Below are 17,831 nucleotides of genomic sequence, written 5' to 3'. Positions count from 1 at the left end.
TGAAGAGAATGTGTATTCTGCTGGTTTTTGATGTAAAGTCCTGTAGCTATTAATAAAGTCCAACTGATCTATTGTGTCATTTAAGACCACTGTAGCCTTATTGATTTTCTGTCTGGATGATCTGTCCGTTGATGTCAGTGGGGGTGTTAAAGTCCCCTACAATTATTATATTATCATCAATTTCTCCCTTTATGTCTCTTAGTATTTGCTTTACATATTTAGGTGCTCCTGTATTGGGTGTGTATATGTTAACAAGTTTAATATCCTCTTCTTGTATTGATCCTATTATCATTACATAATGCTCTTTTTTGTCTTTTATTATAGACTTTGTTTTAAAGTCTATTTTGTCTTATATGAGTATTGCTAACCCTGCTTTCTTGTCATTTCTATTTCCATGAAATACCAACTTCATTCTGTGAGGTCATCATTACCCTGATACCAAAACCAGACAAAGACATGAAAAAAAAGGAATATTACAGGCCAATATATCTGATGTTTATAGATGCAAAATTCCTCAACAAAGCATTAGCAAAGTAAATTCAATCATATACTATGATCAAATGGGATTTATTCAATATTCCCGAATCAATCAATGCAGTACACCACATTAACAAAAGAAAGGATAAGAATCACATGATCATCTCAATAGATGTAGGAAAAGTATCTGACAAAATTCAACATCCACTCATGATAAAAACTCTCAACAAAGTTGCTATAGAGGGAACATATCTCAACATAATAAAGCCCATTTATGACAAACCTATAGATAATATCATATTCAATGGTGAAAAGCTAAAGCTTTTCCTCTAAAATCAGGAACAAGACAAGGATGCCCATTCTCACCATTTCTATTTAATGTCGCAGTCAGACCAAAAAAAAAAGAAATAAAAGGCTTACAAATTGGAAGGAAAGAAGTATAACTGTCACTATTTATAGATTACATGATACTCCGCAGCAAGGACAAGCTGGCCACAGTGGTCGGGGAGAACGGCTCCGTCCTGCGGCGGGTGACCCGTGCTGCGGCCGCAGCTGCAGCGACCTCCGCGGCAGCCGCTCCTTCGTCCACCCCTGTGTCTCCCACGGTGCTGACCAAGAAGCCCAAGGAGAGCCTGGCCCAGTGCCAGCTGGTACCCGTGGTGGAGACTGGCATCAGCGAGCGCCGGAGCGCTGAGCAGCACCTCAGCCAGCTCCAGTCTGCCCAGGCTCCGTCCCCCACCCCGGCTCCGGCCACGGCTTCGGCCTCCCAGATCACCTTGACCTCGGAGGAGGACTCAACACCCCCAGAAGCCAGAGCCCGGGAGACTGGAGTCTGTCACCGTGAGCTCCCTGATAACTACACCCCAGGACCCCAAGGGCCGAGGGGGCGTGGCAGAAAGGGCCGCCTCCAAGCTCAGAATTGCGGCGACCTCCCCAGGTCCGCAGGACTCGCCCAGCTCTCCGGCCTCCCTGTGGCGGGAGCGGGTGCTGGCTCCCATCCTGCGGGATAACTTCTCCACGCCTACGGGCTCCCGTGTGGACCGCGGGTCGTTGCGGCGCAGCCTGATAGCCCCGTCCTCCCCGGGTCCCCAGGTCCCGCTGGCCCAGAATGACTCCCTGGTTTCCAAAGAGGAGAGCACCGTCCGAAGATCAAGCAGAAGGATTGCCAGGAAGGCCACCAAAGAGCCGGCCGCCTCCGCCCGCATCATCTGCCACAGTTACCTGGAGAGGCTCCTGAATGTCGAGGTGCCCCAGAAAGCGAGCCCCAAGGTGGAGGAGGCGGCCGAGCCTGAGGTCGAACAATGGCAGTGCCTTGCGGCTCCGCAGTGCCACCAAGAGCGCCATTAGCATGCCCGGCTCGCAGCCTGCAGCCGGTGACCAGGGAACGCTCTCTGAACGGCGGCAGGAGGCCGAGACCGACCAAGCAGATGGCCCCAAGGAGCCGCCTCAGAGTGTCAGGAGGAAGCGCAGCTACAAGCAGGCAGTGGGTGAGCTGGACGAGGAACAGCAGCTGGAGGATGGGGGGCTGCAGCCCCCCAGCAGCAAGACCCCTTCCCCGCCCTGTCCCGCCAGCGAGGTGGTGCGGCCCCCCGGACCTTCCTGCATGCCATGCAGAGGAACGAGATGCTCATGACCCCGACCCCCAACAGCAGCATCATGAAATCCTTCATTAAGCGCAACGCTCCCCTGTGCGTGGACCCCAGGGAGCAGCGGCAGCGCCTGGAGAAGCTGCGGCGTTAGGAGGAGGCCGAGCAGCTCCGCGGGCAGAAGGTGGAGGAGGACAAGCGGCGGCGGCTGGAGGCGGTGAAGCTGAAGCGCGAGGAGCGCCTCCCTAAGGTGCTGCAGGCCCGGGAACGGGTGGAGCGGATGAAGCAGGAGAAGAAGAGGCAGATCGAGCAGAAGTTTGCTCAAATCGACGAGAAGACGGAGAAGGCCAAGGAGGAGCGGCTGGCCGAGGAGAAGGCCACGAAGAAGGCAGCGGCCGAGAAGATGGAGGAGGTGGAGGCGCTCAAAAGGCAGGAGGAGGAGGAGAGGCGCCACCAGGAGCTGCTGCAGAGGCGGAAGGAGAAGGAGCAGGAGCGGCTGCGGAAGGCGGCCGAGGCCAAGAGGCTGGCGGAGCCGCGCGCAGGAGCGGCGGCTGGCGGCGGAGCAGGAGCGGCTGCGGAAGGCGGCCGAGACCAAGAAGCTGGCGGAGCAGCGCGCAAGAGCGGCGGCGGGAGCGGGAGCGGCTGCGGAAGGCGGCCGAAGCCAAGAGGCTGGCGGAGCCGCGCATAGGAGCGGCGCCTGGCGGCGGAGCAGGAGCGGCGGCGGGAGCGGGAGCGGCTGCGGAAGGCGGCCGAGCCCAAGAGGCTGGCGGAGCAGCGCGCGGGAGCGGCTCCAGGCCGAGAGGGAGCTGCAGCAGAGGGAGAAGGCCCTGCGGCTACAGAAGGAGCGGCTGCAGAGGGAGCTGGAGGAGAAGAAGAACAAGGAAGCACAGCAGCGCCTGGCTGAGCAGCGACTGCAGGAGGAGCCGGAGAAGAAAGCCAAGGAGGCCGCGGCGGCCAGCAAAAGCCTGAACGTGACCGTGGACGTGCAGTCTCCAGCTTGTACCTCGCATCAAATGACTCCACAGGGCCCCCCGCCCCAAGATCAACCCAGATAACTACGGGATGGATCTGAACAGCGATGACTCCACCGATGACGAGGCCCATCCCCGGAAGCCCATCCCCAACTGGGCCAGAGGCACCCAGCTTAGCCAGGCCATCATCCAGCAGTACTACCACCCCCCCGATCCTTCTGGAGCTCTTCGGAACCATTCTCCCACTGGACTTGGAGGACATCTTCAAGAAGAGCAAGCCCCGCTGCCATAAGCGCACCAGCTCTGCCGTGTGGAACTCACCGCCCCTGCAGGGCAGCAGGGTCCCTGGCAGCCTGGCCTACAGCCCGAAGAAGCACTGAGCCAGGCCCTCGGGCCTGCTCAGCAGTCTCAGCCTTCATCTGTGTCTGTATGTCTGTGTCTCTGTTGGTCTGGTGCCATCCTGCCTGGTATCCTGCGGCTGAGGGTTCGGTCAAGTGTATATAAATGTCCTCTGTGTGCTACAGGTGGAAAGCGGCTCGGGCCTGTCGGGAGGCTGAGCTTGTTGGGTGTTCAGGGAAGACCCAGGCCCAGCCTTGCCTGGTCTGCTGACAGCACTCTGTAAATAGATTGTTAGAGTTCAGCTGAATTTTAGCCTCTAGTGTTTGAGAGCTAGAGTAATAAAGTCTATTCCTTCAAGCCTGCTGTGAGTATCATGAAGACTGGGCTTCTCTGCAGAAAGCCCTGGACCCTGGCCCTGTCTCGGGCCGCTGGATGGGCTGGAGGAATAGGAACTGCTTATTCTCCTGGGGTGTGCGTCAAGGTCACCTGAGTCCCACCCCCAGAGATGCCGATGGAGTGGGTGATTCTGATGCCAGCCCTGGACAACCCTGAGAAACACTTCAGTTACTTTCATGTTGGGGCAGGTGACGATACTTCCTGTTTTTCTGGGGAGCGCCCTGCCTGTAAAGGGGGGGCTCATTCGGTGGTAAGACCTGGAGTTGAGGTCAGGAGAATTGGGCTCTTGACACAGCTCTGCAGCTTAAGAGAGGCCCTCAGCCCCTCCACGCCTCAGGCTCCACCCACCCTTGCTGCACGGATGGTGAAAGGACTTAAGAACGTGGACGTGCTGCTGAAGCAGGAGATCTGGGTTAGGAAGGCGCCGCCTCTTGAAACTCCCTCAGGACCAGTACGTGCAAGTAGTTGAGATGTTTCTCCAACAAATCCAGGCAGCTGCTAGTTAAATGCTTAGTGTCCATGGAAGCTGGCCCTGCCCCATCGCTGGCAACCGTGTTCTAAACGTGCCACAGCTTCATTGTCTCCTACTCCAGCCCCTGGAACGGGGGTTGGTGAATTTGGGCCTATGGGCCAAATCAAGTCGCAGTCCTTTTTTGTAAAGTTTCATTGGAACCCGCCCAGTAGAAATGAATGCCTGTTGAATCCGGCTACTCTGCTGAGGGCAGAGTTAAGTAGTTACAACAGAGGCCTTATGGTTCGCAAAGCTGAGAATATTTACTATGAACCTTTACGGAAAATGTTTGCTGACCCTGCTTTAGGACAAAATCAAGGCTGAATATAAGAGAGCTTTTTAAAATGAGTAAAGAGTGAATGCACACAACAGGCTGAAATCTAGAAGATTCCACCATGCAAAGAAAATCATTTTACAGTTCATTCAAATACGGTGCGAATTTAAATTTGTTCCATATGTTCTCTGATGAAAAACTGTTGTGTTGAGTCAACTGGTGAGTGTGTCTTTGCCTGAAACCACAATGTCAATGTCAAAATATTACCTCTTATAAAAACATATTTATAGGGCTTCCCTGGTGGTGCAGTGGTTGGGAATCCGCTTGCCAATGCAGGGCACGCGGGTTCGAGCCTTGGTCTGGGAAGATCCCACATGCCGCGGAGCAACTGGGCCCGTGAGCCACAACTACTGAGCCTGCGCGTCCGGAGCCTGTGCTCCGCAACAAGAGAGGCCGCGATAGTGAGAGGCCCGCGCACCGCGATGAAGAGTGGCCCCCCACTCGCCGCAACTAGAGAAAGCCCTCACATGGAAACGAAGACCCAACAGAGCCAAAAATAAATAAATAAATAAATAAATTTATTAAAAGAAAAAAAAGAAAAAAAACTTCTTTAAAAAAAGACATATTTATATAGTGTGTATTTTTATAGTGTGTTTGAGAAAAAAATTGTTATTCAACAAAAAGGTAGTTACAGGTTGCACTGCATCTTCACTAGTACTTGATATTGTCCGTGCTTCTTATTTTAGCCATTCTAATAGACACGTAGTGAATTCTCATCGTGGTTTTAATTTGCATTTCCTTAATAGCTGGTGATGGTGAACATCTGCTCATGTGCTTACTTGCCATCTGTGTATCTTCTTTGGCAAAGTGTTTGAACTCATTTGTTCTTTTTTTTGGTTCCTTTTTTATTGGGCCACGATTCCCTCTTTCTTCATGTGCCTTGTTATTTTTTTTCTTTTTTCTTTTTTGCCATGTCACATGGCATGTGAGATTTTAGTTCCCCGACCAGGGGACTAGGTATCAAACCCGTGCCCCCTGCAGTGGAAGCACGGAGTCTTAACCAGTGGACCACCAGGGAAGTTGCTCATTTGTTCATTTTTAAATTGAGTCATTAGTTTTCTTTCTGTTGTGTTTAGAATCTCTATGTATTATGGATACAAATCTGTTGTCAGATACGTACTTTGCAGTATTTTCTCCTAGTGTGCAACTTGTCTTTTCATTCACTTAACAGTATTTTTCACAGAGCAAAAATTTTAGTTTTGATGAAATCCAATTTATCAACTTTTTTTCCTTTTATGGATTGTGCTTTCTTTGGCTTCATGTCTAAGAAATCTTTGTCTAGCCCCAGTTCTCAAAAATTTTCTCCTATATTTTCTTCTAGATATTTTATAGATTTATATGTTACATTTAGGCTTATGATCTGTTTTGAGTTAATTTTTTTTTAATGTGAGGTTTATGTTTTTTGTTTTGGGGAGCATATAGATGGATGTCCAGTTGTTCTAGAGCCATTTGTTTAAAAGACTATTCTTTTTCACTGAATTTCTTTTGTATCTTTGTCAAGAGTCAATCAGCCATATTTGTATGGGTCTATTTCCAGACTTTGTATTCTCTTTCATTGATCTATGGGTCTCTCCTTTTACCAATACCACATGGTCAATGTTACTGTAGCTTGTATAAATCTTAAAAATCTGGTAGTGTGATTTCTCCATCTTTATTCTTTTCAAAATTATTTTGGCTTTTCTATCAATTTTGCCTTTTTGTATAAATTTTAGAATCAGCTTATCTATACAAAAACACTGCTGGGATTTTGATTGAAATTACATTAAATCTATATAAGTTTGGGGAGAACTCACATGTTTATGATAGTGAGTCTACTAATCCATGAAAATGATATATCTCTTCATTTATTTACATCTTTGGTTTCTTTTATCAGCATTCTGTAGTTTCAGCATGCAGATCCTATATACGTTTTGTTAGATTTATAGCTAAGTATTTATTTTCTTGGAGCTATTATAAATGGTATTGTCCTTCTTAAAAAAAAAAAAAGAAAGAAGATATGGTATATATATACAATGGAATATTACTCAACCATAAAAAGAATGAAATAATGCCATTTGCAGCAACATGGATGGACCTAGAGATTATCATACTAAGTGAAGTAAACCAGACAAACATGTGATATTGTTTATATGTGGAATCAAATAAATGAACTTATGTACAAAACAGAAATAGACTCACAGACATAGAAAACAAAGTTATGGTTACCAAAGGGGAAAGGGAGAGAAGAATAAATTAGGAGGTTGGGATTAACACATATACACTACTATATGTAAAATAGATAACCAACAAAGACCTACTGTATAGCACAAGGAACTATACTCAATATTTTGTAATAACCTATAAGGGAAAAGAATCTGAAAAATAATATGTATGTATATAGATATATGTGTGTATATAACTGAATCACTTTGCTGTACACCTGAAACTGACATGACATTGTAAATCAACTATATTTCAATTTTTTTTAATTAAAAAAAGCAATCTGAGAGATCAAAGTGAAAAAAAAGTGGGCAGAATACCTGAATAGACATTTTTCCAAACAAGACATACAGCTGGCCAACAGGCACACGAAAAGATGCTCAACATACTAACCATCAGGGAATAGCAAATCGAAAGCACAATGAGATATCACTTAATACCTGTCAGAGCACCTATCATCAAAAGACCAAAAATAGCAAGTGTCGGCAGGATGTGGAGAAAAGAGAACCCTAATACACTGTTGGCGGTTATGTAAATTAACACAGCCACTACGGAAAACATTGTGGAGGTTCCTCAAAAAACTAAAAATCCAGCTATTTCATCATGGGTATATATCTGAAGAAAACAAAAGCTATAATTCAAAAAGATACATGCACTCCAATGTTCATAGCAGCATTATTTACAATTGCCAAGATTTGGAAGCAACCTAAGTGTCCATCAATGGTTGAATGAATAAAGAAGATGTGATATATATATTTAGTTATATATCCAGGTATATATATATATATATATATATATATATATATATATACACACATATAATTATATATCTAGTTATACATATAATTATATACCTAGTTATAGACATAGGTATAGATAGAGATAAAATGGAATATTACTCAGCCATAAAAAGAATGACATTTTGCCATTTGTAACAACATGGATGGATCTGGAGAGCTTTATGCTGAGTGAAATAAGTCAGAGAAAGACAAATAGTACATGTTTTCAGCTTATCTGTGGAATCTAAAAACAAACAAATGAATGTAATAAAACAGAAACAGAGTCAGAAATACAGAGAATAAACTAGTGGTTACCAGTAGGAAAAGGAGTAGAGGGAGAGGCAATATGAAGTAGGGGATTAAGAGGTACAAAATACAAGGTATAAAATAAATAGAACACAATATAATATGTTGCACGGAGACTATAGCCAATATTTTATAACAACTTCAAATGGAGTAAATATCGAATAACTATGTTGTACACCTAAAACTAGCATAATACTGTAAATCAACTATACTTTAATTAAAAAAAAAAAGTATTCCCTGTCTATGTGACTTTGCTGAACATCAGAGTAGACCAGGAAGGAGGGTGTTTTGAAAAACAAGAATAGGGGTCGGAGACTTGTCTAGGTGGAGCTTGTCTATTTCCACACGTTTGTAGCTCAAAGAACTCTGTGTGGCCTGGGGCAGGGCAGTTGTCTGGTACCCACTGAAAACTGGGTCTGACATTGTGAGCAGTGGCAGAGGTCAGGTATTTAAGAAGGCTTCCCACCTGCTAGTGGAGGTAAGATGAGAGCAGGTCCAGGTCAGCTTAAATGGAGAGCACTGAGAGAGATGCATCTCCTCTAGATGTCATGTCATGGATCGCCATGTGCCAAACAAGCAGAGGGTTTGAGACTGTTTCACATTCCATAGCATGAGGCTCTGAAGCCCCTTGAGAAGGAGCTGTGTGACATAAGGCAAAGTGAGGCAACAAGACAAGACTGTTGGCCAAAAAAGCTGAGAGCGACACGGTCCCATCTCTTCATTGCATGTCAGCCCACTCTACATTGATGCTTCCAGTGTTTGGAATGTTCAAATGCTCATTCCCTTCTTCACTCCTCTCCCCACACTCTTACCACAAAGCCAGACTATTTTCCTTGAATTTTTCCTGATAGAAGGGGTATGACAATCAACCTTGAAAATGTTTAATTACTTTATTCATTCACTGTAACTTTAAAATCACTTCAGTTCCTGTCTAGCATGGAATGGAGGCAGACAACAAGGTAATTCAGTGTGAGCTCACTGCGATGGCTATTTGGAACTCCTGAAGCAACAGGCAGAATACCACTTCCAGGGAAAGTGTGACTTCCTATGGGAAGGGAGGGAGGGAAGAATAGAGAGGGAGAGAAGGAGAATATTCTTTTTATAAATCTTACAGAGGCCTTGTTGTATAAATGTGAATACGTGAATTTGCTAATTTTCAGTAAGGCAGAAGTTGATAGAAAAAGGAACAAATGTGAAGTGAATTTACACCAGAGACCCTAGAAGGTGGAAAGTATAAAGAAGACAAGATGTGGTTGGAGAAAAGGGGATAGGGAGGATGAATCAAAGGAAGGGAAAAAAAAGAATCTAGGAAAAAACAGTCAGTTCAGTTTGGGGAGAGAGGTGTTGGAACCACGTGTGTGTGCCGTGTAACCGGATGTAGAACTGCCAGGGTGTGGACTGGGGCTGCATGTCCATCTCTTTTGGACAATAAAAGGGAGCAACAGAACAAGGAATGGTAGGTCAGACTAGCTGTTTCAGGTGAGGCCTCGCCCAAGACTTTTTTTTTTTTTATTGATTGATTGATTGCTGTGTTGGGTCTTCGTTTCTGTGCGAGGGCTTTCTCTAGTTGCGGCAAGTGGGGGCCACTCTTCATCGCGGTGTGCGGGTCTCTCACTATCGCGGCCTCTCTTGTTGCGGAGCACAGGCTCCAGACGCGCAGGCTCAGTAATTGTGGCTCACGGGCCCAGTTGCTCCGCGGCATGTGGGATCTTCCCAGACCAGGGTTCGAACCCGTGTGCCCTGCATTGGCAGGCAGATTCTCAACCACTGCGCCACCAGGGAAGCCCCTCGCCCAAGACTTTGATGAAATGCCCAGGTAGGTGGCCATGCGGCTCAGGTCTGCAGTTTCAGAAACTCAGGTTTCTTGATTTATCTATAAATCTGAGGAATCAATGCAACCAAAATCCCCAAGGGACTATGTAAATGAAAATTCCACTCCCTGACAATTCACACTACTGTCAGCAGAGGGCGCCCCTGCCCAATGAAGACCAAATGCAAATTAAAAACTTGCCTCAAGGCAGTTAATCTGGGCAGTGGGGTTATGGATGAACTTTGTTTTCTTTTTATTTTTCTACATCTTACAAGAGTTATACAATGAAAATATACACTACTTATAAGATCAGAAAAATTATGTGAAAATAAGATTTATTCTGCAACTTTCTGTCAAATGGTATAGAAAGTTATATATATTTGCCATATTACAAAATATTAATTGTCATATCATCTCAATGGAAGGGATATGAGTCTTCTTGGTACTAGTCTTTCAACTTCTCTATGGGCTTGAAAATTTTCATAATAACAACTTGGGGAATATTTTGAATATAAATTTGAAAAAAAAAAAAAAAGCTTGGGGAGGGAAAAAAAGATAGTCACATCTGTTAATTCAAGGACCACTTCTACCTAAAAAATAGAGCCAGTCTCCTAGATAGCAATATCCTCACCGCTAGGAATTGATGAGTAAATGTTTAAAAATTCTTATTCTCAAAATATTTGTTTAAACATTCCCTTCTGGTTACATAAAATCTTACATTTCAGTGACAGAACACAGTACCTAAGACCACCAGGTACCACTGTCCCTTAACAAACTACCCCAGAACTTGGCATCATGAAACAACTGTTTTATTTTGCTCCCTATTTGTGGGTCATAAATTCAGGAAGTGTTTGGCTGGGCAGTTGTCACTTGGGGTGTCCCATGCAGTTTCAGGTAGGTGTCAGCAGGGCAGCAGACGTCCAAGGATCCCCCCGGGCTGAATATACAATGTGGCTGTAGCCTCTCCAGCAATGCAGTCTCAGGGTCACTGGACTTCTTACAAGGCAGCTCCACACAGCTCAAGGCTCAGAATTTGTGCAGTCCAGCAAACGAGGCAGAACCCAGCTCCCCTTTCATGACCTGGGGCCTCACTCCTGCGCACTGCATGATTTCATGTAGGCCAAGGTGACTAGTACCACCATGGTAAGAGAAGTTTTAGCTGAACACATGGCTGCCACTTCATTTCCCTGTCTCCCCTGCAACTGGGGGGACTAGACCAAGTTCTGGTGACTGGGAGATGCGGGAAGGAGATATGCACAAATTCTAGGTTTCATTCTAAAAAGAAAGAGGCTTGCCCTCCCCTTCTCTTTCCTTCCTATCTGACTGGAGCCAGGGCCCCATCTTTGACTGGGTGCTGGGAACCACGTGTTGAAGATGGTAGGACGAAGAAATGGAAGACTGAGTTCTTGGTGGGTGTGAATCTGCTGTAGCAGCCTCAAAATACCACCCACCTGGACTTCTGAGTGAATGAGAATTAAAACATCTTATTTAGGCCACCATCATTTTGGGTTTCTGTGTTTCGGCTACCAGACTCGATACACTATAAGGTAAAAGTCTGCTGCTTTTAATACAAGTGCATCTCCTGGAAGGGACACACAGATCCCTGTGAAACAGAGCAGGACCCCGTGGGGCCTTTCTGGGGACAGATCTCCACCACCCCCACTCTCGTTGTGAAAAAGCTTTAGCTTTCTAGGCCTTCCCTGAGTTCCAAAGAGCAAATTTAATCAGTGAAGTGAGAAAATGCAGAAGCAATGGAAAGCAGTCAAGCAAGAGTCTGTGCCTCAAGACAGGAGATATGATGTCTGTCCCCATACCAGCAAGGGCCCTGACCTCTGCTCGTAGGTGGAGGGTGTGTGGGAGAACAGACAGAGATTCAAGGCCCCAGCTGGGCTGTAGGCAAACCCCTGATCCCTAAGGAAATCCTTTCAGGTAGCCTGGGGTCCCAAGTGTTTGTTAAAGATATTTAAGGAAGAGGGTAAATGATTAAAATTATGGTGAAGGTGAATATTTGACATGGTTATACGTAAATGTTTAACTTACATAAAGCTAAATAAATATTTATGTAAATTTATGGCTTTTATAGATGATTTACCTATTTATCTACATATGGGAGAAAGAAGCCTGATAGCAGTAAACAGAGATGGGACTGGGGGTGGGTATGTACGTGTGAATGTTTTATTATCTGCTTTCTGATTTCTAAAATGAATATATTTTGCTTCTGTAACAAGAAAAAAAGGAAATGATACCTTTCACTTTACAAGGTTGTTGTATCTAACAATCTAAACCCAGCACACACACCCCCAAGCTCCTCTTCCCCCGACCCCACCTCCACCGGTCCCAATCCCCATCCTCAACTCCACCGTCAGCCCTACACCTGGCCCCCTACCACGTCCCCAGGTGCGACCCCCAGCCTTGGTCTGGTTTTGAACAAATCCCAGGGGATCAACCCAAGGCTCAGGGGGACCCTGGCCAGAGACTGTATCCAACACATCTGTCCACACCGGGATGACTCAGCCCACAAATAAAATCCCACCTGAATGACCCAGATAAGAGAAGAGGACCTAGGCCGAGAGACTTGTGCAGTGGAGGGAAGGCGGAAACAGCAGTGGTTGGAGAGAATGGCAGGAAATGGAGGAGGAAGGGCTTTGGGTCACTGGCAGAGGCTGAAGGGCCAAGGCCAAGGCGCAGGAGTCGTGGGATGGCCCAAGCCGTTTCTGGGCCCACAAACACACCAGGTCCCCGTGAGGCCTCCTGTAGGCAGCTGAGACCGGACAAACCCTCCGCCCACAGGGACTTGCAACCTGCAAGCACCTTGCCAGTCGGTCCCCGACGTTTCAGTGAGGGCCTGAGGTAGGAGGTAGATGGGCCCCTGGGCTGGACAGCTGGTGTTTGTCAAGTGGAGTGAAACTGGAGCTTTTCTTCACCCAGACACTCCAAGGCCAAAGTTAATGTCAGGAGCTGAGCTCTGCTGGAGTAAAGAGATAAGATGACCATTCCTGAGATCAAGGAGACCTCCCTGACTACACATGCGCAGAAAGGCTCCTAGGGGGTCAAAAAGGAGGGGGTGCCACCCCACAATAGGTGATGCCAAAACTCCCACAGGCCTCTATGCTGGAATCCATCTTGGCAAAATGTCGTGCACGCATATGGGGAGGGTCCTAGGGCAGGTCAGGTGTGGGAAAAGAAACAAGATAATTGGCCAAAGGTAAACAAAGACCGGGAAAAACTGCCCGATATAAATGATTTAACTGTCGTTTTACTGGGCTCCTCCCCACTAGGGAGGACACCTACACCCTTTGTCTCCTGGTGTATATTTCTGCCTTGCTCCCGTGTTAAATAAATCAACAGTTTCTCTGTGCGCTCTCCCACACGTTATGCTGTGTCTCTGATAATAAACTTTGTACCTGTTTTTTTTACAGTTTTTGCCTCATTGAGAAATTCATTTTTCAAATGGGGCAAGAGCCAGGGGAACTTTGCTTCTAGCCTCTGGCCCCTGGTGGTCTAGCGGTTAGGATTCCTGGTTTTTCACCCAGGCTACCCAGGTTCAGTTCCTGGGCAGGGGACTAAGGTCCTGCTTTAAGCCACCACTCACTGCTGTCTCCCGAGATCAGGCCCACCCGGCCTGGGAGCCGTGTTGAGCTGGGTGAGCTCTTTGGTATTATCTTTAATCTCCAAAGTCAAGGTTAGCAGAATTCTGAAGGATTTAAGGACGCCATGTTTTTCCATTTGGCATGTCCGCTTGCTTTGTTATCCACAGGAGGCTCACGCTCCGAGGGATGGCAGCATGCACACATGAATCACACCTGAGGATGCCTTGGCATAGTGAACGTGGCCTCTCTGGGGACCCGCATCAAAAGGAAGAGAAACAGGACACAGAGACCCCCCTGAAAGGGCTCCTCACTTGAGGAGAAACCTGAGAAACCAGCCTGAATCTTCTGAGGGTCTCCTCCTCTACAATCTCCCTGGGAGGGCTGCCCTCCCACCCCCACCTGCTGTTTGGCCTGGGAGCCCAGGCCCAGCCACCAACCTGGAGCCTGTGGGAGGGGAGACCAGAGTACAAGGAAGGCAGAGGAGACGGCCTTGGGGGAAAGGCTGTAGAGGATAGAAAGGGAAGGGTCCTGATTAAGTAGTGATTAACAACGTGGGTTCCATTCAAATCCTGGCTCCACCCCAACCAAGTGTGTGGCCTTGGGCAAAGGACCCTCTCTGTGCCTGTCACCTGTAAAACGGAGCAATACTTAACTACCCATGATCTCTTTGAGGATTAAAGGAGTTCATTTTAATTTGTGGAGCGCTCAGAAGAATGCACTTGGTAAGCAACTGTTAAATTAATTTAGTGCTAAGAACATGGATTCTGGCAGCCAAAGCACACCTGGCCCAATTGTGTCGAGACGGAGAGCCTTGCAAAATGCGGATAATGATCATCTCTCTACCCCAAAACAGGGTTTAAACATCCATCTAAGAGCACGTGGGAAGACAAAACTAGCTCTACAACGATCTGAAAGGTTAAAATGAATGTCTGACTCTGGTTCACTTAGCCCAGAAGGGAGGCCAGAGTTGCTCCCTCAGGGACCTGGTGACACCCTCTTCTCCACAACTCATCCATCTGGTGTGAAGCTCAAGGATGGTTTCTGTTGACAAAGTCACCTAGCCCAGGGTTTTCAAACCCACTGATGAAATCAAGTTGGTAGGTCACAAGCAGCATTAAAAAAAAATTAGTGGAAAATAGAAACTCTCAGGATAGTTTCAGGCGAAGTTTGCCATTTATGTGTGGGTGTTTTGGGTGGCAGTATAAAAGGCATTCTCACACTCTTAGTGCCACAGCCAGCGTTGATCCAGCTGTCAGCTCTGCGTCCTGGAAGGTGCTGGAAGGTGCCTAGGGAATGCTGCCTGGGCCAGCAGAGGGCACCCCACACAAGGTGCCCATTTCAGGAGGGACTGCCTGCATTCTCTCTCGGACCAGGCCTTGAGGGCCCCATAGCCCAGCTCTAGGGAAGATTAGCACTAGGGGAGTGAAGCCTTGGGCCCTCTCCACCTCCAAGCCTGGCCTTTCTTTCCCACCTAGGCCCCTCCTTAGCTCTCCTTTGCCTTTTCTCCTACTCCCTGCTCTTATCTTCCCGTCATCTGCTTTCCTTCCTCCAACTGACCTACTTCCTCTCGCCTGTGCAGCCCCTTCCTTTAGTCCTCATTCTTTTCCTTGCTTCCTCGACCTTTCTCCTCCCTTTTCCACCCCCAACTCCTTTACCAGGACACACAAACACACACAGTTTTTCAGACAAATCAGGCTTTATTTTTGAAAATAATTCTGTAGCTTCAACTTTCTTCCATGAACTGAGGTCAGGCAAGAAAGAAAAACACACACGTTGCTCTCCAACCCGCCATCTGCGTCCTAATCTGTGCACACGGGAAGGGAATGCTTGGGGGAGAAGGGAAGGAGGCTGGGCTGAATGGTCTTGGCTGCTCTACCTCACACCGAGAGGGCCTCCAGAAGCCACGGGCCGGGCTAGCATGAACCGTCCCAGAGCGATAGGGAAAGGATTGGTTTTTAGAAAGGACGGGATAGGGGGCAGTCTGTTTCTTGGAGGAAGGATGAGGGAGGGGCACCCCAGCACCCAAGGCTTTTCCCCCCACCCCAGCGGGTGAGCTGAGGAGAGGTTCTGCTTTTCCCCTTCACCGTTTCATCTTGGAATCACGAACTGCTAGGCTGCAGGGAAAGAAGAGTTGAGAGGAGGTCAGGGATAAAGGAGAAGGGGAAGAAGAGAAATACAGGCAGGAGGGAGTAAACCCTGACAACCTAACAGCTCTGCCCAGACCCTGATGATGATGAAACCCCTTTGGTTAGTCTCATTTTGGCCACAAGTACATCTCCTTCTCACATAATCCAGCCTCCCACTTTGCTCCAATTGCGGGAAGGTGGAGATGGTGGGGGACAGGTACAGGAGGAGGGCTCATACTCTGGCTAGAATAGCCAGGACAGGGAAAAGAGGCCTCATCAAGAGAACTAAAGTTGCCAACCTCTCCACAGATGTCCTAGGAGAAAACCTGGAACGTGGATTTTGTGGCCCCAACAAGCCCAAGTCTCTCCCTACCACACAGTGGTTTCCTGCTTAGTAACTCCCCCAACATACCCCAGAAAGATTCCCCTGATTTGACCCCCTTGAGAACGGGAGAATAAGCCTCACCTTATCATCTGTGCACTTGAATGCCACTCAAAGAAAGAAAAAAAAAACAAACCAGAAGATAAATGGACCCAAGAGAGAAACACAAGAGAGGATGATGCAGCCCAGGGACTGCGGTCCCATCTTAGGCCATGATATGGCCAGGAGGGGCCCCAGGAGGGGCAGGCAGGTGCTGCTAATTCCAGCTAGGGTCGTAGCCGGCCCAGGTCTGGGGTGGGGCCAGGTGGACACGGCGGCCCCGGAACAGGAAGCTGACGATGCCCTGGTAGCCGGCCCTGGGGACACCGGACTTGAGGTCATCCATGACTCCCAGGGCCTTGGCGAAGGCCTTGAAGCTGTCCCTGCTCGTGTACTGCACCCGCACCTCCCCCAGCTCACTCCGCTCACTGGTCCTCACTTTCTCCACCTGCAGCAGGGGAGCACCGTAGACACGTGCAAGGAAATCCCTGTCATAGGCCTCCTGTCGCAGGTAGGACAGGTCCAGCTGGGTGAAGGGCACGAAGTGCTGGTTCAGCTTGATAAACTTGAGGTGCTGGTCAAAGAACTGCCCATGGCTCACACCTTTGCGGCCAAAGGTCATCGTTCTGGAGATTTCAGGCCGCACACAGGCCCGGCCCTGCCGCTGCTCCGGCCGGCGCATCCAATCGTCCCAGAAGGCCTTGGGCCACTTGGGCTCCAGCTCAGCCCAGAGCTCGGCCAACAGCAGCCAGCCCAGGCCAGGGAAAAAGTCTGTGCGGTAGAGCAGCTCAGGCTTGCTTGAGTCCACCATCTGCTCCTTGCCGTTGTCGTTCCAGGCGGACACACACCAGAGGGAGGGGTCGGCCCTCAGCAGCGGGTACGTGGCCTGGAAGTACTCGAAGAAGTCTGGAGCCACCTCCAGATCATCCTCCACCACCACCGCCGCTGGGAACTTGAACTTGTGAAAGACCTGGCCCAGCGCCCAGCGGTAGTGCCGAGCAATCTTGTAGTAGCCCTGGAACTTCCGGTGGTCGGGTGGCACTGCGATGTTGCTCAGGTCAGGCTGCCGGATGTGCGTGATGGCGCTGCCGTAGGAGGCGATGACCTGGGCTGTCTCCTCATGCCCGCAGTCCTGGCTGACGATGACGGGGAAGCGCTCAGCCGAAGGCCGATAATGCAGCAGCTTGTCCAGGCAGCGCCGGACAGTGCTGCGGTCACAGGCGATGACCAGGATGGGGATCACAGCCGGCGGAGAGGTCACAGGCGCTCGCGGCAGGACAGGCGGGGCCGCGGTGGGCGCCCTCCACCGCTGGCTCCACCTAGCATGATGCTCCCTGATCTGCTGCAACAGCCCCCGCTGCCGCTCCAACTCGACCTCGGCGTCCTGGGCCAGGCGGATCACCTCACGGGTGAGGCTGGCGGGGTCGTCATCGAGAGCACTGTCTGAGGGCAGCCTGCCAGGCGCCGGGCGCGTCCAAAAGAAGAGGAGCAACAGGGCGTTCCAGGCCACAAAGAGGATGGCGCCCCACAGCACAAGCCCTGCAGACTGCTTCTTCAGCATCCTGGCCCCCGCGGGGGAGGCGGGCAAGGCTGGGGCTCAAGGCTGCCCTTGGCTTGCCCGGCTCACGCTCCCACAGTCCTAGGGATGTTTCCTCTGGGATCCAGGCTTAGGAAGCAGCCACGCACCTGAGGAGAGGAGAAAAACAACCATCATCACAAGGCGTGGGGCTGCCCTGGAGTGGAAGAATGGGGGGCAGAAACAGATGAAAAAGTGCAGGACAAGGAAGGCCAGGAGGTTAACTCCAAAGCTCTCTTAAAAGATAGCTGCCTGGGGGCTTCCCTGGTGGCGCAGTGGTTGAGAATCTGCCTGCCAATGCAGAGGACACGGGTTCGAGCCCTGGTCTGGGAAGATCCCACATGCCGCAGAGCAACTGGGCCCGTGAGCCACAACTACTGAGCCTGCGCGTCTGGAGCCTGTGCTCCTCA

At 48.9% G+C, this 17,831-nt stretch overlaps 1 protein-coding gene and 1 pseudogene across 25 annotated transcripts in view; one reads left to right on the top strand and one right to left on the bottom strand.

Moving 5' to 3' along the window:
* Positions 1-941: 941 nt before the first annotated feature.
* On the top strand, positions 942-15,953 carry LOC309657043 (inner centromere protein pseudogene; annotated as a pseudogene). Its single transcript has one exon. The product of its transcript is annotated as an inner centromere protein pseudogene (transcript).
* The window catches only part of MGAT1 (alpha-1,3-mannosyl-glycoprotein 2-beta-N-acetylglucosaminyltransferase), a 75,059-nt gene continuing 72,203 nt past the window's right edge, over positions 14,976-17,831 (bottom strand). For all 24 annotated transcript variants that reach the window (XM_082457746.1, XM_082457762.1, XM_082457743.1 and 21 more), the window contains one exon: positions 14,976-17,531. In XM_082457746.1, coding sequence (XP_082313872.1) covers positions 16,063-17,406 — 1,344 coding nt within the window. In that variant the 5' untranslated portion in view covers positions 17,407-17,531 and the 3' untranslated portion in view covers positions 14,976-16,062. The remainder of the gene's footprint in view (positions 17,532-17,831) is intronic.

Source organism: Balaenoptera physalus, assembly GCF_965194825.1.
Source record: "Balaenoptera physalus genome assembly, chromosome: 3".
Taxonomy (NCBI): Eukaryota; Metazoa; Chordata; class Mammalia; order Artiodactyla; family Balaenopteridae; genus Balaenoptera; species Balaenoptera physalus.
Note: the sequence above shows the minus strand (reverse complement) of the source record. Positions and strands in the feature narration are given on the sequence as shown.